The sequence below is a fragment of the Capricornis sumatraensis genome, chromosome 5 (assembly GCF_032405125.1).
Source record: "Capricornis sumatraensis isolate serow.1 chromosome 5, serow.2, whole genome shotgun sequence".
In the NCBI taxonomy this organism is placed as follows: domain Eukaryota; kingdom Metazoa; phylum Chordata; class Mammalia; order Artiodactyla; family Bovidae; genus Capricornis; species Capricornis sumatraensis.
Window position 1 is genome coordinate 116,010,850 of NC_091073.1, and position 27,336 is coordinate 116,038,185.

The window sequence follows — 27,336 nt, forward strand, 5'->3', positions numbered from 1 at the left end:
AGCCAGGGCAGGAAGTTCTATGGCAGGGTGCTGCTTACCGCTGGGGGCTTTGGTTCCTGTATTGTCTGGGGCTGCCCTCATGCGGTGGGGCAGGGTGGAAGAGCTTGCATCAGAAGTGGTCTGGTCCACAAAGCAGGAAATATTTACCATCTGGTCTGTCATGGGACAGGCTTGTGACTCCCACGTAAAGGGTCACCATGTGGAGCAAAAGTTATATTGTTGTGGCCTTGTTTTACAACTACGGTGTTCAGGTATTTCACTCTATATGGTCCCTGGTAGGTGCAAGGGACTGCCGTGTGCTTGGAAGGTTGTGTTGTCTGCTGTATGCAGTCGGCCCTCCTGATCCTCGGATGCGGAACTCCAGCTGGACTGGCCGTTTTATATGAGGGACTTGAGCGCCCACAGCTTCTGGCATGGGAAGGTGGAGTGGTCCTGGAACCTGACCCCCACAGGTACCAAGAGATGGCTGAGTGTGTGTGCACCAAGGCTTACTACTTACCTTGTAGAATTTCTTGAGTCCATTCAAATATCAGAAATTGCAGTTGAAGCTAGCTCACCAAAGGGCGGATTGCTACTGATTTGCTAATTTTAGGAGTTTAAAGTTGTTAGTTTGGAGCAGATTTACGTTTAAAGCTTTAATGTGTATCAGTGATTGTCAAACTTGGTTATGTGATAGTCCAGGAGGCCCTCGACTATGCTAATATTTTACGGCCTTAAAAAAGTTTAACACTAATTTGAATAGGTATGAAACTATATGTCTATCTCTAAAATGAAAACTTATTGTGGATATAGACCAATATTCATAAATACACATATATTTAGGCTGTAGACTACTTCAAAAAATAGCCGTGTTGTTGAGCTATAATGCACATACCATAAAATGCACTCTTGTTACGTGTGCAGGGCAGAAGTTTTCGGCGTACTCGCACATTGTGCAACCGTAACCACTGTCTAAATTTAGAGGCTTTTCATCACCCCCCAGAGCAACTAACTCTGCACCCTTGCTAGTCACTTCCCATCTGTCCTCCCCCCAATTCCTGGCAACTGCTAACCTACTTTCTGTTTCTATGAATTTGCCTATTCTGGACATTTCACATAAATGGAATCACACAGTGTGTGGCATTCTGTGGCTGGCTTCTTTGACTTAGCATAATGTTTCCAGGCCTCATTCTTGTTGCAGCACGTGTCAGCACATCATTCCTTTTTACAGCTGAATGTGATGCATATTCCATATTTTGCTTATTCATCCGTCAGTGATGGATATCTGGCTATTATGAACCATATTGTTATAAATATTGTGTGTGAGTTTTTGTGTTTTGTGTAGGCATGTGTTAAAAAGCATGTGTATATGTAAGAGTGGAATCATTGGGTCTTGTGACGTGTCGAATACTTTTAAGGAGGCCGTTAATCTTTACAAATGAAGAGGATATTGATCCCCTCAAGAAGGTTGTGGCTTGCTAGGTGTGACAGGTTTTGTGGTTGGAGGTTTTTGAGGTGTGTGTGTGGGGTTTTTTTTTTTTTTCGGTTGGTTATTTTGTTTAATTCTTAAAACTCCTAGAGCTAAAGATGGTGATTCCAGTGATGAAACAAGGCCCTTGGTTGGATTTCTGCATGCTAACAACAGGGGAGTGCTAGAATAGAATGATGGAAATTTAGCTGCTAGTTGGTCTCCAGGGAGCTTATTAGTTTTCATTTTTGACCAGCCCAGATTGTTCCTTGTTCAGTATAATGTTTTGGTCTTAGAACTCTTTCTCTGCTTGCTGCAATTACTAAATTCTTTTATTTTATAAATGTAGTTTATCATTTTGATACTTCCCATTAAAAAAAAAATTTTTTTTTTTTTTCAGAAATAACTCTTGAGTAAGATTCTTCTAGTTTTGTCTGAGAAGATAATAGTTTCATTTATTTAGTACATTTATTAAGAGTGGAGAATCTGCCACCCTTGAGCTGTTGCTGTAAAACTCCTCACCAAACCCTCCTGGGTTGGGACACACAGTTTTTCAGGGCGTGAGCCCACAATTCCCCCCTTTGCTGGCAAAGCAATAAAACTCTTCTTTTCTACTTCTCCCCTCCCCCACAAAAAAGAGATTGGAGGTTCTGAACTTGACATTAATTCCTTAGGTATTATTTGTGAAATCAGAGCTGCCATTTGAGTCCTGGGTATCAGATGCTGTGCTGAGAACCATCTACATCTGCTTGGAGGCTTTCATCAGTCACCCACGAGGGCTGGTGATAGTAACCCTCCTGCGGTGCTGTCAGAAACCCAGTCTCCCAGAGCTTGGGTAACTTGCCTAGTTGCTATAACAACCAGGGCAGTGATGATGCTCATCTGAAACTCTTAGTAGCCTGATTCTAGAAACTGCCTTTATCCATTCTGTGGCCTTCAGATTCTGAATGTGAATGAGCCATAGTTCTCAAAATATTTTCTGTATTTCCTTAGGAAGTTCCAAAAGAGTCTGATCAACCCTTAAAGATTAACTTTTAGGATGCAGATGAAACAGAATGTCTACTTGTGTTTATTAATTGAATTACTGAAAATCATAAACTTCTGCTCCCTCCTTCACCTGCGTTTTTTAACATCAGTGTTATTTTCCAGTATAGAGGAGCTCAAGTCATCTGGCACATTTTTCTAGAATGCATCTTCACTTCCATTTCAGTCATTTACGCACAGCTTTTGGAAACTGTGTGTCGCCATACCAGGGTTCTATCTCAGCCTCAGTTTACATAACAGTGCTTGTAAAAGCTATCTCTTTTGGGTGTACATTCAGTCTCCATGTAACCGCCCAGCTGCATCGCCCTTTAAAATAATCTCCCAGGCTGGTTTCCAGTGACGGATGTTCTAGCCCTGGCTTGTGAGGTTGTGTTTCAGGCTGGGAGGTACTTTGGATCCTGGGGAGGAGGAGCAGACTGCGTCCCCCTTCTGCTGTCAGACCGGGGCCTGGTGGAGGAGGGCTGGCCGGGAGAAGGAGGAGGGGTCCTTTGCCTGTCGTCACTGTAGACAGCAGCTCACAGCGAGATCTTTACCCTCTGTTTATCTTCGAGAAACATGTGACACGTTTTCCAGAGAAAAGTAGCCAACTTCTGGAAGTGGAACTAGTGTTCCTAGAGCGATTAGCAACCACTGGCACCCCCGGTGCTATAACAAGAAGGTGGGTTATTATACAGCATAAATGTTCTTGATTTCTCAACTCAGAGTAGCAGAAGAAAGAGAAGGCAACTTGAGGAAAGGGGGGACAAAAAAGGTTCCAGAGCACCTGAGTCAGAATGATCTAGTTCAGTTATTAATAACTTTGTTCCCAGCCGTTCGCAAAGGCTTCCCTTTTCTCCTTCAAGTTCAGCCTGTAGCCCTGGCTCCCCACTGGATGCCTGTTAGCAGGTCTGATTTTCTGTCTCAGGTGTGTACAGTACAGTGCAGCAACTTTCTTTCGTTGTTTCTTTTCGGAGTAAAATATAGGAGTACATTCTGTGCTGGTGGGTAAATACTAGTAGAGTTTCTTTCTTTTTCTTTTGAACTTGAAATGGGTAGTGACGTTTCCTATTTGGTTTCTTTCTTCTTTTTAAAATAATTCATTAATTTATGGCGGTGCTGGGTCTTCATTGCTCCACAGGCCTCTTCTCTGGTTGTGCTGAGCACAGGCTGCTCTCTAGCTGTGGTGGTGTTGGGGAGCTCGGGCTTCAGTTGTAGGTGCTCTGAAGCTTGCGGAATCTTCCTGGACCAGGGATCGAACTCATGTCCCCTGCATTGGCAGGTGGATTCTTTACCACTAAGCCACCAGGGAAGTCTCCTATTTGAGCTTCTTGACACCACTGTGTCTCCATGCCCGGCTCAGAGAGCAGGCGCGGGTCCTGACTTCGGGCAGGGGGTGCAGCGTGATGAGGGGCCCCCTCCCCGTGGCATACCCAACAGCGGCTGGTCACGGCTAGCCTAGCTGGCAGGCCATCTGGTTAAGTTTGTTGGTTTTGCTAAGCCCCCGGTCTTCCTGCTTCTCACTTCCAAGTCATTCTTTTTTTTTTTTTCTGAAGTTGTTATTCATGTAGAATCATAATTTTAGCCTCCCTTGGAGTCAGTTTAAACTTCTGTGTTGATGTCTTTCTCTTTTTCTTTTTCCTCTCTGCCTGCAGAAGTTCTCAGACACTTGACAGGGTCTGTTTTCCTCCCTGTGGTGCTGTGAGCTGAGTTAGTTTATTCTGATTTCAAAGTTCCTTTTTTCCCTGGCAGTTGCATTAAGGACGACGTATGTTCCTATTTCCTAGCCTGGGCTGCTTACCTGTCCACAAGTTGGAATACAAGCATATTCAGAATTCGCAGTTAAGCTCTGTCCCCACAGTCTGCGTGGAGAAGGAAATGGCAACCCACTCCAGTATTCTTGCTTGGAGAATCCCATGGACAGAGGAGCCTGGTGGGCTGCTGTCTATGGGGTCGGACAGAGTTGGGGCCCGACTGAAGCGACTTAATAGCAGCAGCAGCAGCAGCAGCAGCTGTCACAGTCTGTGACTCAGTTCGCATCACTGGGGTGGGGGCGCTCTCCCCCCCAGAGCGGCTCCTGGGCCCCTGGCAGGGCTGAGAGCCCCCAGGCCATGCAGTCCCGCTGCTGCTCAGTGCCCGCCAGCCGCGCATGGGGTCGCCGCTGCCTTCTCGGTCGCCGGCTCCCCCCAACCCCGCCTGCTCCTCCGTGGCAGCTGTGGCCGTGGGGCCGGTGTTCCCTGCGGCAGCCGCCCTCCCTGCCCACCTGCCCAGGATTCTCTGTCCTGTATAGAAACTCGGGCTCTTTGAAAAGCAGATCAGACAGAAAGAATGTCAGATTGTTTTCACAGTGCCTCGGGGTGGTCCCAGTCCACCTTGAGGTGACCATGCAGCCAGTGAAGGTATTTGGACATCTCTTATCTTGTACTTTTTATTCAGGAGTCGTAACATTAATCCGGTTTTGCTCACCTAACAAGCATGGCCTTCATCAAATAAACCTAAATGTATAGAAGTATTTTCTTCCAAACGTACGCAGCTCTTGATATATATATATACACACACATATACACACACACACACATATATATATACACACACATTTATCCATATTTTTAGAATAAGACTCTGAAGGATATAACTGGTTCACAGAGCGAAGAAATGCAAAAGGTCAGTAAGCCTATAGGAAAATTTTTAACCTCTTATTTGTTAAAGAAATGAAGAATTTAAGACATTTTAAACCTATCGGGTTGACAGCCGTTTTAGAGACGTGATTGTAGCCAGTGCTGGCCCACGTGAAAGAAGCTGGTGTTGCCACAGTTAGGTGGTATCAATCTGCTATGATCTTTCTGGGGAAGTTTAGAAATATAAAGACATAAAAAGGTACTTTGGCCCACTGATTTTTGTTTTATAACTTTTAACTGTCCTAAGGAAATGTGCTGAGTCATTAAAGTCCTTTCCAACTCTTAGAGACCCCACGGACTGGAGCGCACCAGGCTCCTTTGTCCATGGCATTTCCCAGGCAAAAATAGTGGAGTGGGTTACCATTTCCTCCTCCAGTTATGTTCAAATTGTATGTGCCAGGGGTTCAGAATATTTTATAATTGGAAACAACGGGAAACAACCTCATTCTTCAACACTGCTGCTGTTGCTAAGTCGCTTCAGTTGTGTACAACTCTGTGGGACCCCATAGACGGCAACCCACCAGGCTCCGCCGTCCCTGGGATTCTTCAGGCAAGAATACTGGAGTGGGTTGCCATTTCCTTCTCCAATGCATGAAAGTGAAAAGTGAAAGCGAAGTCGCTCAGTCGTGCCCGACTCTTAGCGACCCCATGGACTACAGCCTACCAGGCTCCTCCGTCCACGGGATTTTCCAGGCAAGAGTACTGGAGTGGGATTTGATATAAATGGCCATAAACAGCCATTAAAAATTCACTGACGAATATTATTCATTGACATGTAACAATGTTCCTAATAACGGGGAATGCAGGGTATGAAATGGTTTGTGTGATGTGAAGCCCCAGGACACCATCTGTACTTTTGGAAAGCTTTGTGTAGCGTGGAAAGTGTCCGTCCGTAGGTATTGGGCTTATGGATGGTGTTTTAAAACCTCATCTGTGCTTTCTAGACTGTCAGTATAGAACATACTTTTTAAAATACAGTTGATTAGTTTTTGCTTATTTCCCTTGTGCAACTAGAAGTCCTAGTTATTTCACTGGCTTGCAAAATTCCTTCTGTCTTTCGTTACTGACACGGTACTGTTAAAAATAGTTTTGGGGACTGAGAAACCAAATCTATCTTCCAGAGGAAACCCATAGAAATTATATTGGGTTGGCCATAAAGATGTTACAGAAAAACCCGAGTGAACCTTTTGGCCAACTCAGTAATCATATCGCGTAGTTGTCTCTGGAGGCAATTTTGGGGGTTTTATTAGTATAAACATGGTATGTTGAGCTTTCTTCTTCTAAATTTGATTCATGGTGTGTATACTCAGAGCACTTTGAGCTTTGTTAAAACAAATTTTGTGGTTAATCACAAGCTGTTGCATGCAGTTGTTGCCTTTGAAATAAATGTGGATTTATTTGCTTCACTTGGGATATTCCCTTTCAGAGCCGTACCTGCCACAGCCCAGAGAGAACTTGACTCTTTAGTAGCTTTGCAGACGACAGTGTAGGGTGGGTGGCGGGCGGCGGGCCTGCCGGTGGCTGCAGCTGGGACATTTGGACACAGCTTGTAGTGCAGAGCCCTTGCAAATGATGTTGACACAGGCAGCTGCTCAGATTTCCGCTGTAAGTTCACCTGGATGAGAAGGGGTCGCAGAAAGTGGTTCTGTTCAGAGGGAAAATGGCTTGAGTTTGGTAGGAACTGAAAGTCACAGATTGATTCCCCAGATGTGTCGACTTTATGTTGTAAGGCTGGTGCTCTCTGGTAACAGACAGTGGCGGCTGGTGCCCAGTCATAAAGTGTTCACAGGCGCCCTGGGCATCACAGCCAGGGACGGCGTGTGGTCACACAGAGTGCCTGGATGCCCAAGGCGGGGCGGGCACCCAGGCGATGTCTGCCTGGAGCTTCGCCTGTCACCCGACCCCTTTCACGGTGACTTGTCCCTACCAGTCACGCAAAGAGTGTGTCTTGGCGAACGATGGAGCAGTTGTGGGATGCAGAAGAGTCATGGGCCTGTTTCAGAGGCAGGCCCAGGCTCTGCCCTTAATGGCTGAGTGTGGGCAGAGACCCCAGGTGTCTGCCTCGGGCCCCACTCACTGTCCCAGTCTGGCTGCAGTGCCAAAGGAACCCTTCAGGGAACCTTTTGAAAACAAGGTCAGCGTTTCAAAGGTCAGCAGCGTGGCCTTGTTAGGCTTCGCTGCCCTAGTGTCAAGCAGCCAGTCCACTGACTCCCGAAGGAGGCTTCTGTTTGCTTGCCCCCGTTTCCTCCTCAGGGTCCCCAGGCCAGCTTCTCAGATGAGGAGCAGCTGGGCTTTGGGCTGAAGCTTTGCACAGTCAGGCACAACTGCGGATTTTATGGCCTAAATCTTACTTATAGGAAAAACTGCATGGGCTTGAGAGTAGATCGCTGTGGGGGCTTTCTGCTATGTAATTTTTGATTTTAGATACATAATCCTGTTGTAAACCTAGACTAGCAGGGCACACAGTGAAAAGCACACATCTTCTCAGCCACACCCCACCCCCACCCCTTCCCCCCATCCAGTCTCTCCAGTGCTGTCTCAGTCATGTCTGTCTGTCTGCGTGTTACCTGCACACACATATACAGAAAAAGAGAGTTTGTGTGCAGCTTAGAAATATACTTTAACACCCTTTCCCAGGTTTTAGCAACCATGTGCCTGGGATGGTCCCCTGGTCATCGGTCCTGCAGGGAACTTGCTCTGAACCCTCCCCTGAGTGTGAGGGCCAGTCTTGACGCAGTATTGTTTTCTGCGGCTGTCTCACCACCCGGAATTGTTCCTGTCTGCTCTAGAAACAAACGTCTTTGTTGAAGACCATAGAGAAATGCATTCTCCTTGATTCCTTTGATAGCATTTGCACGTTAGTTAGCTGTGGGGTTGCCTTAGCCATTGGTTCTGTTACATAAATGCTATTAGACATGCCGAAGATAAATACTCTGAAACCAAAATTAATTTTGGCACGTAGCAGCCTGGATGCAAAATATGTTTATTTCGGATTGTTCATAGTTAGGTCATCTGTTTAATTTTAGGGTTCTGACTTAGTTATTGTTAATTTTGTGTTCTATTTTATGTTCTATAGATACTATTCTGGCTTATATTTTTCCTTTTCCTGTGGTGTTTCAAGTATTATAGGGCTTCCCAGTTGGCTCAGATGGGAATCTGCCTCCAATGCAGGAGACCTGGGTTCTGTCCCTGGCTTGGGAAGATCCCTTGGAGAAGGAAAAGGCTATCCACTCCGGTATTCTGGCCTGGAGAATTCAACAGCACGACTTTCACTTTCTTTCAGCTATTATAAGCTATCTCAAATGCTTTAAAGCAGTGGAAGGGTGTGTATGTGTATGTGATGCAATATTTAATAGTCTCATTTCATTAATTTGAAAGTCTTTGATGATGGGCAATACAGAAAGCTATTATTGCAGAGGAGATGCTCGGAGGAGGGAGAAAGATGTTGACACTATTGAAGTTGGAAGGCTTCAAGAACTAGTGAAAGCTAAGTGAACCTCAGAAGAGGAGTATAAATAAGGAGGAAAAAAATGAGAAAAGGGAGAAAGCCTTGCAGAGTTTTGTTTGAGGGGGAAAGATGGATGTGAAAGTGGGAAGTGGCACCACGAGAGGACACGAGGCTGGCCAGGAGTAGATGCTGTCAGGCTGGCCGCCGGACTTAGTTTCACCGGCTTTGACACAGAACGACTCCAGATTATGGTGAACCTTGCAGACCAGGTAATGTGTTTGTTACTGTTATTTTTTGAAAGCGGTGTAGGTCCACCAGGATGGACATATGACTTAAGAATCCGTGACTTGAGGAGGATGAATCTGGAAGCCAAATGGAGTTAAAACCGGAAAGAGATCAAAGGCACAGGAAGATCAGCTTGGTCTTGGCAATCCAAGCGCGATGTTGTGCAAGTTCTGAACTAGGGTAGTGGTGATGGAAACAGGAAACAAAAGGAGCAGATTTCTGGGCTTCTGGCTGAAGATGAAATTTGTTTTGACTTTCCCATTGGTGGCATCACTAAAATGATCATAATAAAATCATTTTAAATCAGTGAAGACAAAGAATGGACGAGAGCTTAGATGAGAAATTTAACCGTTTGTTTGTTTGTTCTTTTTATTTAACGCAAAGCAGACTGAGTCGCCGCACTGATCCCCGGGGTGTAGGAAGCCTCGCCTTAGAGGGAATGTCCCCGAGGAAGGTGCCAGCCACAGCCCCGCCGGCCCCGTAGGCCGGAGAAGCTCAGAGCCTGAAGGCTCCAGCCTGGCAGAAGGTGGAGGGGTGAGAGGTGGTGCTGGGAGGTGAGCGATAGCCCCAGAGTCTGCAGACCTAGAGCCTGTCACGTCCCTCTCCTCGAGTGTGGAACTCCCGACAGCTGAGAGCCTGTATCCCAGGCAGAAGACTCGCTGCTTCTGTTTAGGACACATTGAGTGGGCATTAATTGCATTAATTTGCAAACAGGAGGCCTAGCAGAAGTTGGGATAAATAGGAACTAACAACCGTGGCTGTGATAAAAAGTTAGCATTTAGAGTGACTGGTCCATCATGCCGTACCAGAACACTGCTGGTGATGCTAAGGGACAGAACAGTTCTCTGGGAAAACTGAACAGCCTGAAAAATAAATGCATTTGTCGACACAAAAGGTGAGCCGTGCAGAACTATGGCCCACCAGCCTCCCTCAGGCCAGTGGTGTTCTCAGTTAGTTTTTTAGTGCCTTATCATTATGAGTACTAAGGATTAATAGTTGTATGAAAGAATAGAATAGGCATAGAATGAAAGAGAACAGGAAGAAACTGACAATACAGGGAAAAGAAGAAAATGTTTTTAGAAGTAACATTTTTGAATGTTAGTCACAAAGTCTGAGATGAGAATCTCCTCATGGCAGTAAGTTAGGAACAGGACACTGTGAGAAGAGAACTCACATTTGCAATGGCAACTCAGGTTTTAAAAAGAATAGTAATAGAAGACCCTGAAGGACATTAAAAAGGAAAGATACGAGGGCAAGTAGCTTTGTGAACAGAAGCAAGCCAGGAGGCCCATTATCTGACTGTTAGAAATTCTAAAGAAAAACATGGAGAGAAGAGTTTTTGAATTTATAATAGTGTTCATAGAGAGTATAAAATAACTTCCCAGAAGTGAAGATGTTAAATCACTAGTGCTGAAGATAATCAGGAAGAAAAGATGGATCCTGCAGACAAAACCATGAAGTTTCTGTGCACGTAGAATTAAGAGAGAGCCAGCAGCCTGTGGGTTGAATGTGAGAGCAGGACAGAGTTCCTGGATTAGCACTGCTGGGAAGGTGCAGAGAGCAGTCAGTTCAGACTGGAGCGAGAAGACGGGGTAGCTGTTGCAGTTACTGCCAAAATTCCCTGGTGGCTCAGCCGGTAAAGAATGCCTGCAACACGGGAGACCTGGGTTGATCCCTGGGTTGGGACGATCCCTTGGAGGAGGGCATGGCAATCCACTCCCGTCTTCTTGCCTGGAGAATCCCCATGGACAGAGGAGCCTGGCGGGCTGCAGTCCATGGGGTTGTGAAGAGTCAGACACGACTGAGTAAGCACAGTGTTGAGTGAAACCCAGCTTTCAGTTACCAAGAGTAGCTCGTCCTTGTGAAGAGGGCTTCCCTGGTGGCTCAATGGTAAAGCATCTGCCTGCCAATATAGGAGACTCAGGAGACTCAAGTTTGATCCCTGGATAGGGAAGATCCCCTGGAGGAGGACATGGCAACCCACTCCAGTAATCTTACCTGGAAAATTCCATGGACAGAGGAGCCTGGCGGGCTGCAGTCCATGGGGTTGCAAAGAGCTGGGCACGACTGAGCATGCACACACATGGAAGAGGCACAGTCAGGGAAAATGAACATAGTTTAGCAGCTCGAGTACTGAAATAGTTGGAGCCTAGCAGCCTGTCTTAGGCCATCAGTCTATCACAACACAGTTAAGAGCACCATTACAGTAAGTCTTAATAAATAAAAATAATAAGAGGACCAAAGTGGTACGTAGGCATTTGCTCAGTAGTAGATACATGACTGGCTCTGTAGCTTTGCTTCTGGTTTTAGATAGTAAAGCATTTCTAATTGTCTTTAGCTAATTGGGCTTCCCTGGCTGCTCTGTGGTAAAGAATCCACCTGCCAACGCAGGAGACGTGGGTTTGATCCCTGTGTCGGGAAGATGCCTTGGAGGAAGAAATGACAACCCATTCCAGTATTCTTGCCTGAGAAATCCCATGGACAGAGGAGCCTGGTGGGCTACCGTCCTTAGGGTCACAAAAGAGTTGGGTACAACTTAGCAACTCAGCAACAACAGCAGACATCAGAAGTTTAGGTTTTTTATGTTTTGCTTTGAAGGCTTTTACATGTTATTTTCTGTCTTGGAGTTTTCAATCTTTTATCATAAAAAAATTTCAGACAGACAAAGAAGTCAAAAGAATTTTACAGTGAAGACCCATTTTACTGGACTTGCTCAATCACTTATCTGTCTACCCTGAATCCGTATATCCATCCATCCATTTTATTTTGCGTGTTTCAGAGTAGGCTATAGACAACAATACACTTCTCACTAAATGCTTGAGCATGTACATCATTAGTATTTGAAATTTGATTATAGTTTCCAGTAGAGAAGCTTTGTCTAGCACATTTGCCTAAGGAACCCAAAAACCTACCCAGATAGAGGGTGTCTTCATCCCTGTGGAAGGTTCCTTGATGCTTCCCAGGGCATCCTGGCCTCCCCTACGGCAGCTACCATAGATTAGTTTGGCAGTTCCCAGGAGGTCATCCAAAGGGCAATAGAGAGTATGTTCCCCTTCATGTAAGGCTGCTTTCATTCAGGGCGTTTTTGAGATTTATCCGTGTTATCTAAGTGGCAGTAGTTTTCTTTCCCTTTTGCTGAGTCATATTCCATTGTTTGAATACCACCGCTTCTTGATTCATTCTTCTAATGATGGGATACCTGGGCTGTTTCCCTTTTTTTTGGCTATAGCAGGGGGAAAGGCTATATCTAAGTGGAGATCTTTTGGGGAGATGCTTTTATATCTCTTGGGCCAACAGAGCAGTGGAATTGCTGCATTGTGTATTAATGGTATGTTTGACTGTGTAAGAAACTGACCAACTGTTTTTCCAAAGTGGCTGTATCATTTTGAATTCATGTGAGCAATGTTTGTGAATTCTAGTTTGCCCCACAATATTGCCGACACCTGCTCGGAACGTCATTCTCTCTCGTTTCAGCCGTTCTGGAAGTGTGTGTCATGGTATCTCATGGTTTTTATTTGCATTTCCCCAGTGATTAATGAAGTTGAGTCATTTTCATATGCTAGTTTGCCATTTGTATGTCGTCTTTTGTAAAGTATCTGAGTCTTGGGGGCTTTTTGGGGGGATTAATATGCTTTTTATTATTGAGTTGTAGGAGTGCTCTGTTTAGGAGGCCAGCGTTTTCTCAGACATGTCTTGCTGATATTTCCTCCCAGTCTCTGAGGCTTGCTATTCCTTTTCTTAATGGTGTTTTTGAGTGAGCAGGTAGTTTATTTTGAGGAAACCTAATTTGTTTATTTTCCTTTACAGTTATCTTCTGTGACCTATGAGAAACCTTTGTCTGGATCACAAAGATACTGTGTTTTCCTCTGGAAGCTTTGTGGTTGGGCTTTTCCATTTAGGTCTTTGTGTGTGGTGTGAGGTGGGGCTGGAGGTTTGCTCTTTCCACCAGGTGGCTCTGCAGTTATTCCAGCATCATTTGTTTCCCCCCGAGGGGCAGTTTGGTGCCTTTGTTAAAACTGCCAATGTAAATGTGGTTTTATTACTAAAATTGTTTCATTGAAATGTGACCAGTGTAACGGGAGAATGTATTACTACTTTGATTTGTTTATATTTTGCAAAGTATGGTTGCATCTATATGCATGTGGGATGATTGGTTGCTGTTTTCATTTTTTATAATTTCTTACTGTAGCATTATGAAAATTCTTGAAGTCAGATAGTATAAGTCTTCCAACTTTGTTCTCCTACCTCAGGATTTTTTGACTATTCTAATTCCTTTGCATTTCTCTATAATAAGTTTTATTGTCAGTTTGTCAATTTCTACCCTAAAAATCGCTGGATTACAATTGGTATTGTGTTGAGTTTTTTTAAAAGCAGTCTTTTTGAGATATAATTCACATGCCATACAGTTCATCCATTTAAAATGTTCGTTTCAGTTGTTTTCAGTATATTCACAGGTATATTCAGTCATCACATTTTAGCGCATTCTCATCTCAGAAAGAAACCCTGTACCCTTGAGCTGTTCCTTCCTTAGTCCCCTACCTCCCTGCTGATCTACTTTCTGTCTGTAGATTTGTCAGTTCTGAACATTTCATGTAATGTAATCATGCTTGATACGTGGACTGAAACTTAGGTCCGAAAATTCACATGGTGAAGCCCTGACCCCAGTTTTGCAGTATTTAGATGGGACCTTTAGGGGAATACTTAAGATTAAATGAGGTCATAAGGTAGGGCCCTGATCTATAGGATTGGTGTCCTTAAGTCTTAAAGACCCTCAAGACAATATTATAAATGTTAGTTTTAAATCATTCTTTGTATTTTAAAGAATTAAGGAAAATAGTCTTTTATATTTGCACAGCTATTTATTATTTCTGATGCCTTTCATTCTTTTCTAAAGATCCAGGATTTAACCTAGTATGAATTCCTCTGTACCTAGAATTTAAGTCTGTACTACATGAACGCTTCTGATTTTATTTTATCTGAAATTACCCTGTTTTGCCTTCCTTTTTTGAAGAATACTAGTTAGCACTGCCTCCTGTTTTCCATGCCTGGTTGGTTAATGGTGAGGGTGATGCTAATTTGGGAATGAAAGTGGAGTTGAACTCTGGGTAGAAATTTTAAAAGAGCATTTAAGAGCGCCTCCCCCCACCCCACCCCCAATTAAAATTTTCCTTTCTGTCTGTTCTGTGAGGCCCAGGGCTCCTTGCCTTGTTTCAAGGTCCTCTGAGGAGGTGAGGCTAAAAGGAAATAACAGTGGGGTGAGAGTGTGTTCTGTGCACAGAGAATACTTTGTGAAGAAGAAAGAATTATGTGGTTAGAAGTTGTTAAGTACCCTAGCCCTGCTTTTCCAAAAGAATGGCTCTTTGATACCTGAAGAAGTGAAGTCACTCAGTTGTGCCCGACTCTGTGACCCCCTGGACTGTAGCGTACTACACTTCTCTGTCCATGGGGTTTTCCGGCAGGAGTGCCGGAGTGGGTTGCCATTTCCTTCTCTAGGGGATCTTCCTGACCCCGGGGTCGAACCCAGGCCTCCGGCACTGTAGGCAGACCCTTCACCATCTGAGCCGCAGGGAAGTCCCTACCTGAAGAGATACGTAAACTTTATATGTCCAAAGGAACCATATACTGAAATGCTCGTTATTTCTAAGTTAAGCTCTTTCCACTTACTATCTTTTTAGCATCTCTCCGTCTTGATATCTGGATGTGCCATGCCCATTGCTTCCAGAGCCGGGTGCGCCCTCAGGTGTCGGTCACTGCCTGCTTACTCTGCAGGCTTCACCCCCGCCCCTGAGCCCCCAGCCCCGCCTTGTGCTTAGTCTGCAAACCATTAAGGACCATGGGAAGAATCTGCCCCAAAAGAAGAAACCCTTTTAATATCAAGCAAGCTCAGGTTCAAAACTTACAAAGCGATGAGAGCAGATTAGGAGGAAAAGCTGGTGCGGGGCTGTGGACGTCTCTGCTGGGGCTGTCACTCTCGGTGTCCAGAGGAGGGCCTTGTGTGGGAAACACGCATCACCTTCAGGGCGCACAGGCCCAGAGGAGCGAGGCTGTGTAAGGCCTTTAAGAATGAGTCAACCAGCTTATTTAACTTTTCTTTATTTGCTTATAAGAATGTTGTGATACATCGTTTCACGTCTAAACCACTGATCTTTCAGGAGGTGAATATAAAAATTCCACCTAAGAATGCATTGTGTCAGATTATAATTGGCAGTATTTTCCTAGTGTTACTTAATATGATGCATAGCCTGAGTGGAGTCTTGGATTTAACTCCAAATATGTGAATTTGGTACATATATTACTGTTTTTATAACCATTCTGTATCCTGTGACAGTGTTAAAAACAGCTGCATATTATATCCTCAGGATCCAACAAGATATGTAACTAAGTCTTTGTGTTTGACAAATAGGATGTTACAGATTTTTTTTTTTACCATCTTCAGCATTGCTGTCATAGTTTGCTAACTACAGTAATTGTATACTTCCATGATAATTTCTGTACAGTAAATGCTTGTGAGGATAATGACTGTATCAAAAAGAATGCACTTGAAGATTTTTGAATATTTGCACATTTTAGTCCAGAAAAATATGTGGCAGTTTGAGCTCTGACCCCAGTGAATAGATGCTCTCTGTTCCTGCACTTGTTTGACTGTTTTTAAGACCTTTGTTAATCTAATAGCTAGAGGTTGATATATTGCCAAGAAATAGAGATCAGTCTGATCTAGGTAACCAAAAAAGTTCCCTGGAACCAAACACCTAGAACTGGTGTTTGAAATGTGAAATGGAGTTTAAAAAAAGTTTAAGTGAGAGTCTTGGTCCACATGAGCAAGTGAGCATATAGACCAAACAGCAGAACTGGAGCCTCAGGAACTACCAACAGAAGGGCCCTTAGAGAGCACTTCCAAGTGTATTGAAAACAATTAGTGATAAAAGAGTCCAGAATATAAAGGGACAAAACACTATGGAAATAAGACATCATTTTAAAGAAGTGGGGAACTTCTGCAAATGTAAAATAAAGTTATTAAAGATAGATTTTTCATTGTTGAAAGAAAATCACCTAACCCAATGTGATAGGTAGATCAAGAAAAATTATAAAAGTTTGAACAAAGATAAAGTGATGGATGTAACGGACATAAATTGAGATATGGAGCTAAAATAAAAATGGTCAACATACATGTGGTTGTGAAACCTCCAGGAAAAAATTGAACGTAGCTCAGAAATGTTTGAAGAGGAAATAACCCAAGAATTTACCAAAATTGGTGAAAGCTAAATACTGTGCGTGTCAGATTTTAAGGCCCTGTCACAAGCGTATGGATACGATGTGCAACTCTAGCATAAGAAAAGAGCCACCGCAGAATAAAGAAGCTAGTGATCCAGTACAGGGGAAAGTGGAGGAAAGGAGAAGCTTAGAGAGCAATGATGAAAACAGGAAATGCAAGACAAGATGGTAGAGATTAATCCGTGCATCAGTATAAAAACAGTATATGTTTAAAACCACGTCCTGGGTATTCATTGGAGGGACTGATGTTGAAGCTGAAACTCCAGTACTTTGGTCACCTGATGTGTAGAGCTGACTCATTTGAAAAGACCCTGATGCTGGGAAGGATTGGGGGCAGGAGGAGAAGGGGACAACGGAGGATGAGATGGTTGGATGGCATCACTGACTCAGTGGACATGGGTTTGGGTGGACTCCAGGACTTGGTGAGGGACAGGAAGGCCTGGCGTGCTGTGGTTCACGGAGTCGCAGAGAGTCAGACACGACTGAGCTGAGTGACTGAAGAAACAGTTTCTTTTTTAAAGGTAAATTTTACTGTGGTGATTTGCAGTAGATAAACCAAAACATAGATACATAAAAGTTGAAAATAAAGAGGTGGAATACAGGTACTTGAGAGAAATGGTAAGCAAAGAATAGGAAAACCCATATTAACATCAGATATGATAGATTCGTAAGACCCTGTTGTTAAGAATAAATGTGGTTACTTCCTAATGATAAAAAGAACAAGTCACTAGTAATATAATTCCAATTTTGTATGCTTATTAACAGGACCTCAAAATATATGACAAATATTTTAGAGAATTATGAGACTTAATTGGCAAGTCCATAACTGAATAGAGGGATTTCAGTAAAATTTTCTCAGTAATTAATAAACAGACAAGTCATTGACAATATAGATGATTGGAAAAACAAAACTGACCAGCTTGCTGTAACAAGCTGTTGTGTCCAAGTTAGAGAGTGAACATTTTCTCAAGCGTGTGTAAAGCAAATCATCACGTATTCACCTATAAGTCTCATCATATTTTAAAGAAACCACCCAAAAGGTAACATTCTCTGATTAATTTTAGCATGAAATTAAGTTTTTTTTTTAAGGTTAAAAAAAATACTGTTGAAGTCTAAATTCTAAACTCTGTCAAGATAAGTAGTAATGGAAAAAATTAAATAATAACTGATAAAAGAAAATACCAGACTTAGGTGATACACCCAGAGGGGTGAAGAGCAGAAAGTCTACTTACGGCTTATGTTAAAAAGAATGAAGAGGAGAAATGACAGAGCTGCTCAGCCAAACAAGGATTTATAGAAAGCAGATGTAAAGGAAGGAGTGAGTTTAAAGGACTGGAAACATAAATACAGTGATGAAAATTAATGCATTTTAAACTGGTTCCTTAAAAAGAGTGGACAAGCCTCTGGCAGAATTGAGACTATTTTAAAAGGGGGACCATTAAGTAGGCATTTTTTAAAAAAGAACACTGAACTGGGCAATCTACTTAACCTCTTTTGAAATGGACAGTTTTCTAGAAATAGCAATACGTATGCTTGAGAAATGAAAGACCATTTATAATGTCCATTGACATCACTCTAAATGAATGACCATTGAGAAAGACCATTTCTGAACTGTCGGTTATCTATGCAGGGAAATGTATACTCACTTTTCTTCCTCATGTTGTATACAGTTTTACTCAAGGTGGATTAGGAACCAGTGTGAAAATCAGATTTAAAAGAAAATACAGTAAAAATCATGGCAAAAATTGGAACCTGCCAAAAGATCATCAGGAGTCTAGCAACAGCAGAAGGGATTAAGTCACTTCAAATCTATACTGCTATACAGTATATTACACATGTGCTGGTCATGTGTGTGCTCAGGCGTGTCCCACTCTTTGCAGCCCCATGGACTGTAGCCCTCCAGGCTCCTCTGTCCGTGGGATTCTCCAGGCAAGAACACTGGAGTGGGCTGCCATTCTTCCTCCAGGGCGTCTTCCCGACCCAGGGAGCAAACCTGCCTCTCTTGCATCGCCTGCATTGGCGGGTGGATTCTTTACCACTGCACCGCTAGCTGAAACTATGTTGTCAGAAAGAAATGGCAGAAGCAGATGTACAATTTGTTATAATTTTTTTGTAATATAAAATTTGAAAACATGTAAAATAATTGCATGTATCGTTACATGTTTAGTTAAATGAAACTCGCTCAGTCCTGTCTAGCTCTTTGCAACCCCTGGACTGTACCTGCCAGGCTCCCCTGTCCGTGGGATTCCCCAGGCAAGAATACTGGAGTGGATTGCCATTCCCATCTCCAGGGGATCTTCCCGACCCAGGGATGGAACTCAGGTCTCCTGCATTGCAGGTGGTTTCTTTACCGTCTGAGCCACCAGGAAAGCCCTGTTGTTACATGGTGACGTGTGAACCGTTCATAGCAATGCTAAACATTGGTAGACATTTGCCCTTTAGGGAGGGGGAGGAGGCGTGGGATTGGGGAGGAGCACATGTCAGTTACACCCTGTTCCAGTCAACCAGAAAGTCGGTGGGGATTCTTGGGCGCTCTGTAAGGTTTGTGCACACTGGGTCATGAGTTTGAGACAGCGGCTTGTTATAACCTGTGATTCTCTATTTGAAGTATTTATTCAAGGGACTTAGTGTTTTATGACATAGTTCCCCTGGAGGAGGGCATGCAGCCCACTCCAGTATTCTTGCCTGTGGTATCCCACGGACAGAGGAGCCTGGCATGTTTTGGTCCATGGGGTTGCAGAGAGTCGGACACGGCTTAGTGACTAACACTTTCACTTCACTTTCTTTGATTACGACTGAGATTGAGGCGTTTCTTAGGTTTTTGGCCCCTAAACTACTAACACATGTTTCTTTCTAGCCTTTGGATTTTCAGTTGGAATCCTTATGTTTCTTTAGAGATGAATTTTTTTCACCCTGTTTTAATTTACCTTAATTTATTAAAAATAGTAAGTTTAAAATAGTTATTACTAAAATAGTTTCAGAATTTCAGATAAAGTCTTTATAGGACTTTGCTTAAAAAGGCCTTCTCCATCAAGAAAATATTTGTATTTGTTTTATGGCTTCTCTTTGTATATTTTAATTCTTAATCTAGTAATATATTTTGGAATATGAAATTTTTGAACCACCCCTTGCTATAATGCCATTTATTCAATAATCTTTATCCACTGACTTGAAATAATCTTTATATAGTAAGTTCTTAAACACACCAGAATATTTGGTTTCATGGTTTTTCTGAATAAGTATCGGTATCTTAATTTTATCCAAGGTAGTCCCATGCACAGAGAAGCTTGGTAGGCTGCAGTGCCTGGGGTCACAAAGAGTCAGACACGACTTAGCAGCTAACACACACAAAGCGCTTGCAGATGAACTGAAACAGGAGTGAAGGTTGTGACAAAACGGCTCGTCTCCACCTGTGTCCACAGTGCGCGCTGTTGCTCCTCTGGGATTGGTCAGCCTTAGGCATCCCTGACTTTCAGCTGCGATAGAGGACTCCATCTCTTGAGCTACTGTGTTTTCTGCTTTTTATTAAATATTTTTCATTTTCAGAATGTCATTCATTTCATTTCAGTCACTCAGTCGTATACGACTCTTTGCGACCCCATGGACTGCAGCATGCCGGGCTTCCGTGTCCATCACCAACTGCCGGAGCTTGCTCAAACTTATGTCCGAGTCAGTGATGCCATCCAACCATCTCATCCTCTGTCATCCCCTTCTCCTCCCGCCTTCAATCTTTCCCAGCATCAGGGTCTTTTCCAGAGGGTCAGTTCTTCACATCAGGTGGCCAAACTATTGGAGTTTCAGCTTCAGCATTAGTTCTTCCAGTGAATATTCAGGGTTGATTTCCTTTAGGATCGTGTGGTTTGATCTTGCAGTCCAAGGGACTCTCAAGAGTCTTCTCCAACACCACAGTTCAAAAGCATCAATTCTTTGGTGCTCAGCTTTCTTCAGAGTCCACAACTCTCACATCCATACATGACTACTGGAAACACCATAGCTTTGACTAGATGGACCTTTGTTGGCAAAGTAATGTCTCTGTTTTTTAATATGTTGTCTAGGTTGGTCGTAGCTTTTCTTCCAAGGAGCAAGTGTCTTTTAATTTCATGGCTGCAATCACCATCTGCAGTGATTTTGGAGCCCCCAAAAATAAAGTCTGTCACTGTTTCCATTGTTTCCCCATCTATTTGCCATGTAGTTTGGTTAAATCCACTTACAAATCATTTTAAAGGTTCTGGGTATTTTTATATTTGTAACATACAACTTCTGGAAATATTCATAGCTTAAGCATCATAATAGACTATGGTCATAGCTTTTTGTTTTCCTGAAGTAGATAATTGCTTTTTTTTCACTTTCCACTTTCTCTTTGTACCATTTGCCACTTTTCTTACCTTCTGATCCACTCTGGGGACAGTTTCCCACCAGGTAATGGCATTAGATGATCTGGAAGGTCCAGAATTCTCTTGATGACTTCCTCCAGAAACTTCCATCCTCGTAGCTGGCTGGTTCTTCGCTTGATTGGTGTACAAATGGGATCTTTACTCTGGTTTTATCAGGTTTCTGTTGCCATTTGGAAACACTGACACTGCAGTATCTTGTAAGACGCTCTGTTCGTATTAATGACTGTTGACACTGATGATGCACGTTGATTTCCTTGACTTTTCTCCAAGTCACGTTTATAACTACTGCACGAGTGTTCACCAGTCAAACCAAGCTCGAGGGGCTGGTGTCCCTCCTTCTAAATCGAAAAAGGGGCAGACGCCGGGGGGAGCTCAGTTTGTGGGCCTGGAATTGTACAAACGGCTTAAAGAATTTCTGAAGAATTACTTGACAAATCTTCTTAAGGTAAGATGTTTTACATTTATACTGAACATTTATAATAGAATGCACAAAAATGAAAAGTCGTGAAATAACAATTGTGAGTGAATTTTCCGTTGCTCTTGGCACTGACGTGTCTGTGCCTGAAGAGGTGCTGCTCTCAGGCCATTTGCCCGTTACGAAGATGAACCCTTCTAAGCCACATTCTGTTAACTTCTTAGATTAGAAGTTTCTGATGCCTTTCCCTATAGTAGTACTTTCCTTAAATTACTAACCATTTGGTGTTTGGTGGTTAAAAAGCAATGAACCTATTAATTTAAAGCATATAATTATGAATTTATGAAGTTATCTATGTGTATTTTGAACCCACTGTAATATTCTGTATTAGGTGTATGAGTGACTAAGGTTATCCAGCCTCTGGTAATCACATTTTTCCAACGTGTTCTGCACACGTGTATATAGAGATTTTTGATTTACACAAATAATGTCCAAAAAATTCCAGCATGCTCCAAATTTGTTTTTCTTAATATATTTTGCAAAGTAACTGGAAACTTTAACATCATTTAACAGAGCAGAGTTGAGTGAGCACAGTCGTGACCAAGACAGTATCTTTTTCATGTTCCCAAGCAGTCTTGATGAAGCCACTGTGTCCTCCTGGCTCTGATTCACAACACTTTGTAAAGTGAACACTGGGATTCATTATTCTTTAGTACCGAAATGATGAACAATGTGTTGTGTGGTGAAAGGTGTTGATAGGCCTGCCATCAGCGATATCTTTTTTTTTTTAATTTTTTAAAAAGGTCATTTGATATCATCCAGAAGAGCTTAGCTTTACATGTTTGGGTTCATCCCTTGTTATTTAAATCTAAATGAACACAAATTTGGTTGTGTCAAGATATGGTCAGGTTTCCATGTGGCTTGTTGGGTCACTTGTGCACCCGTGTGTTTCTGGAGCTTTGTTCAGTAGCTTTGTATTCTGCCAGTTGGAGGGCCTGAGGCTGACAAGTTTAGGGGTAGCCCCAGGCCCCGAATTCATGAAGGGGCTGACCACCACCAGCAACCCCCCCCCCCCCCCCCCCCCGCCAAGCTTCTCTTCTCCTGCGGCACATTTTAATGATATTGCAGTTTAATGCCCAATTTTTAAAGGGTAAGATGTCATTTGTAGATGTTATTAATACCTAAGAAAAAATTTCAAGTTAGTTTCCTTTGAATAAAGATTTGTGATTTAAGTTGTAAAAATTTCAGTAAAAGTAATTTTTATAACTTTTAAGTAAATTTAATGAAGAAAGAAGATACATTTAAAAATGGAATAGTACTGGCCCCATGACCTAAATTGTTAATCGGGTATCTTTTTTAACAGAGAAATTACCAAAAAATAAGGGATTTCCTTAACCTGTCCCTATTTATGAATATAAAGGAATTACCCTCATATTCTGCAAGTTCAGTCTTTTACAAATGTATATGCATATTTAATACTGTGAAAAAAGTTCCAGTTTGGGATGAAAGAATTTTTGTTAAAATTCTCTGTAGTCTAACCCTCATGAGCTACATTCTTGTGAGAATTTGTAGTAAATGAGTATGTTTTGTGTATAGAATAATTTAAAGAACCCGTCTATCTAAAACCCCGAGCATCAATGTATGTTAACGCAATAGATTTGTTTCAGTGAACTCTTATCTTTAATTCATCACGTGACAAGTTAGTCATCTTAAAGCTATAGTTGCCTTGTTTCTAGGACGGAGAAGATTTGATGGATGAGAGTGTACTGAAGTTCTACACTCAGCAATGGGAAGACTACCGGTTTTCAAGCAAAGTGCTGAACGGGATCTGTGCCTACCTCAACAGACATTGGGTTCGCCGCGAATGTGACGAAGGACGGAAGGGAATCTATGAAATCTATTCTGTAAGATTTGACCACACACCTTTCAGATGTGTGTTTTTCTTGGAGATGTTTCCTTTCCAGCAAGGGATATAAGCAGATAGTGAGCAGCTTTCAGACAAGTGAGCTAATTTTCAAAAAATGGCCCTTGGATGTTTTGTGGCAAGACAGGAGAAGTATGAGTAATTGGAAGTTCCAAAATACAGCCTGCATGCTTCCGCAGTTACTGATTTAAAAAGCCGACCCTGGGGCTGAGCCTAGAGCTGTCGCCGTCTTAGCACAGCAAGGCCTGAAGGCAAAGCGGGTCCCCTCCCCGGGACTCGGGCCTCTGTAGTCAGCCCTTGTAGCCTTTAGGGGTCAGGGAAACTGCTTCCAGGAGCAGACTGTGATGTGAACTTCCATCCTGCCCACTCACTTTAGGAAGTAATGTCACAGAGTTCAAAAATGGATGGGTTTTTAAAGGACTGCAGGAAAATGAATTCTGAAGAGGCAAAGCCTGAATTGTTAAAACATCTGCATTAGTATGTTTCTTCAGTCAAGGAAGCTTTTTCCAGGGCTCATTGGTTTTCAAAGTGTGGTCCCCAAACCCTCAGCATCATTGTGACCTGAGAACTTGTTAGAAAGGCAGATATTTGGGCCTCAAGCAAGACTTGCTTAACTGGACGCTCTGGAGGTGGGACTGGCCAGCGTGTTGTTAGCAGGCTCTCCAGGTGGTTCTGAACCTCGTTCTAGTCTGAGAACCAATTAAGGCAGGACTTAGACCCCCAGATGGAGAAGGCAATGGCACCCCACTCCAGTACTCTTGCCTGGAAGATCCCATGGACGGAGGAACCTGGTAGGCTGCAGTCCATGGGGTCGTGGAGAGTCGGACACGACTGAGCGACTTCACTTTCACTTTTCACTTTCATGCATTGGAGAAGGAAATGGCAGCCACTCCAGTGTTCTTTCCTGGAGAATCCCAGGGACGGGGGAGCCTGGTGGGCTGCCATCTATGGGGTCGCACAGAGTCGGACACGACTGAAGGGACTTAGCAGCAGCAGCAACAGCAGTAGACCCCCAGAACAGCCTCTCTGTTCATAATGGGGTCGGATACACAGACAGTACCTTTTTTGAATGGTGTTAAAATGTCAATTCTGTTGCATAATGAGATTATCTCCATACCCACGAATGCTGCTGTAATAGCAGTGTTTTGTAGCTTTACAAGTTTAATTAAAAGAAGAACATAATGTGCCATAGATGCATAACAGATTTATCATTTGTATAGCTCAGTTTCTATACCGAACTGTTACCTGCTTCTCAATAATGTTATGTTACATAGCTTTAACAAAGCTTTCTATGTTTAGTGTTGATTTGAGCCTCATGTAGTTTACCTTTTCTGTTAAAAATAACTTCTTGAGACTGAAAATCGTCTGTGGGAATCAGCATGATTTTGATTTCCCCCTGACCGAAAGTACCGTGCATGTGCCCTGTAGTAATGTCACAGGCTCCTACAAATCATTACGGTCTTTAAACTTTCTGTATACTGTTTTCAAAATTTGACTGCTTTTTTTTTTTTTTTTTTAAGTTTCAAAATTCATAGTTTCTCCATCCTTAAATGCTGTAGTTAGTTTGGAAGTGCACGCTGCAGCCACAGTTCTTAGCAGAGGCCAGTGGACGCCCCTGTCTGGAAACAGTGTTTCCTCTGCGTGCTTTTCCATGAGGCTGTTGAACTCACAGTGCAAATACCAATTGACAAAGCACCGGTTCTCACACAGTGGTCTCTGGTTGCATTTTCCAGAATCTCCAGGAGATGGGGATGCTTTGTCATGAATTACAAAGTTTTCCTTTTTTCCTAATAATTTTTTCTTTTCAGTTACAGAAGGTTGTCGGTTTCCTTTCAAGTCAACCAGAGGACATAAATTAATTCCATTATCCACATATTGAAGTGATGCAGCAAGACTTTCCCCCTGATTCTGTCCCTCTGAACTTCCTCTGGCTTACCTTTGGTCCTGCTCTCTCAATCTTGCCTTTCTTCCTTCAAAGCGACCAGTTGTCCAGAGTTAAATCACATCCGTCTTAGGCTGTCTCAAGTTACAAAAATATTGGGAAAAAGTTGCTTTTAAAGGTGTAGTGTCTTCACTAGAAGTTGATGGCCGCACACGGCGTGCTCCCTGCCTCCCTCCTGCACTGAGGAGGCCTGGGGAGTTGGAACAGAGGATGTGCACCTGGAGAGTGACTTCCCAAACCTTGCCCCCCAGGGGGCATTTCTCCTGAAAAACCAAGACTCTTCCCTTCCCAGCATCTTCTTTGACAGACTAGTTCCTAATTCTGAAATCACCTTTTTATTCTAATAGAAGACTTGGGTATACATTGTTCATATCTTATTAAAGATATTTTCTCTTAAATACTGCTTTCATGCTGCCCTTTTTTTGGTAGAAATTTTTCATTTTGTAGATGAAATTTACATAGAATTTTTTCAGAACTGTACGTATAAACCGAGTTTTATCTGTGGTTAAATTTGGGGGAAAATAAGACTGATAGCATTTATATAAGTTTCTCAGCAGTTTTTGAGTGTTAAATTCTCTTAAGTTTGAATTTAGCTGAATAATACCTCTCTCAACAGTTTAAAAGCCATATATGAATTAATCTTTCCCTTTTGGAGGGGGTGAGCATTTTATAGTAATCGTCTGACATACCCTTTATGAGAAGTTTCAAAAGCTTTTTAAAAAAATGCATCATATGCACACACATAAGTAAAATGGGAAATTTGAATACTTTATGTATAATAAAGGTTTCTCAGGTGGTACAATGGTAAAGAGTCCTCCTGCCAATGCAGGAGACACAAGAGACTCAGGTTTGACCCCTGGGTTGGGAAGATCCTCTGGAGTAGGAAGTGGCAACCCATTTCAGTATTCTTGCCTGGAAGATTCTTAGACAGAGGAGCCTGGCAGGCTACAGTCCATGGGGTCGCAAAGAGTCAGACACAGTTGAGCACGCAAGAAAAAAGAGAAGTTTTTAACTCAAGAGAATGGCTCTCTGATTTCATCATGACTTTTAAACCAAGTTTATAATTAAAAATATTGATACTTATAATCTGGGATTAAGGCTGTCTCCTACAGCTTTGAAAAAACATAGTAAAAGTATAGCCATTTAATACTGTTGCTTTTTCTTTTCATCCAGCTTGCATTGGTGACTTGGAGAGACTGTCTTTTCAGGCCATTGAATAAACAGGTACCTACTTGTGCGTGTTGTGTTTTCCTTTTAAAACCCCTTCCAGGTGTCATACCTTAGCCTTTGTCTTTCTCAATCCTTTATAATATCCTCAGAGTACCTCTCATCTTGCCTCTGATAGATTTAAATGTGTAAGAGCTATGTAGTAACATAATATTGGTGCATACCATAGTCTATAATCTACATGTCTCTTTCCTATATCTGTTCTAAAGGTAACAAATGCTGTTTTAAAACTTATTGAAAAAGAAAGAAATGGTGAAACTATCAATACAAGACTGATAAGTGGAGTTGTACAGTCTTACGGTAAGCAGTTTCCCTTTAATTCGGTGAAAGCTTTGATATCAGTGGCAGTGATAACAGAGATGCAACAGGTTTGTTTTCAAATAGTGTCATGAAGAACATTGTGAGCATTTACCAACGCACTCACAGTTCTCTTCACTGTGTTTGATTTTACCCATTATAAAGATTGTTTATCCTCATGCCTTGAGGTTTTGATGGACTAGACATTTGACATTTGAATTATTTTCTTTTCTGGTTTCACACTGAATTACTGGATCTATATACCTGTGTAGACTGAAAACTAAGCACTTACGTATGCTTAGAGTGTCATTAATGGAGCTGAATGATAACCAGAAATCTGTATCATCTTGAACAACTGCCATTGAGAAGCCAGTAAAGCAACACAGTGTTTTTAAAACTTAAGTAATGTTCTGTTTCTTTGAAAGTTTAAAATTAAGCATTATTATTTTTAAGCTTTAGAAATATTAAGATGTTCTCTTAATGAACTTGACGAGAACTTTGAAGCATGCCTGGCTGTTGGTCAGAATCACTTGCCTTTGTGTGTCTTGGATTTTTTTTTTTTTAATGCAAAATGTATTTAACTACCAGAAAATAAGTTTGCCTTTTGCCCTGCTATTTTATTCTTACCTTTTCAACATAACTTAAACTGAAAGCTACACCTAAAGTAAAATATATATTCCTTAAAATATAACCAAAAATGAAGCAGTTGAAACATAGTTCTGTTTACTTCCAGTGGAGCTGGGACTGAATGAAGATGACGCCTTTGCAAAGGGCCCCACGCTAACAGTGTACAAAGAGTCTTTTGAGTGTCAGTTTCTGGCAGACACAGAAAGATTTTATACCAGAGAGAGCACCGAATTCTTGCAGCAGAACCCAGTTACTGAATATATGAAAAAGGTAAGCTTAAACGTACTTAGAGTAGGCTTAAGTTAAAAGTTCCTGCTGCTCTAGTAAATTACTCTTTTTATGCTTATATATGCAGCTTCC

General features: G+C 42.4%; 1 protein-coding gene across 1 annotated transcript in view; it reads left to right on the forward strand.

The window, feature by feature from the left end:
* CUL1 (cullin 1) overlaps nucleotides 1-27,336 on the forward strand; it is an 88,210-nt gene that overhangs the window by 34,883 nt on the left and 25,991 nt on the right. Inside the window, exons 3-7 of the mRNA XM_068972800.1 lie at nucleotides 20,815-20,989; nucleotides 22,696-22,863; nucleotides 25,999-26,049; nucleotides 26,262-26,352; nucleotides 27,083-27,246. Coding sequence (XP_068828901.1) covers nucleotides 20,815-20,989; nucleotides 22,696-22,863; nucleotides 25,999-26,049; nucleotides 26,262-26,352; nucleotides 27,083-27,246 — 649 coding nt within the window. The remainder of the gene's footprint in view (nucleotides 1-20,814; nucleotides 20,990-22,695; nucleotides 22,864-25,998; nucleotides 26,050-26,261; nucleotides 26,353-27,082; nucleotides 27,247-27,336) is intronic.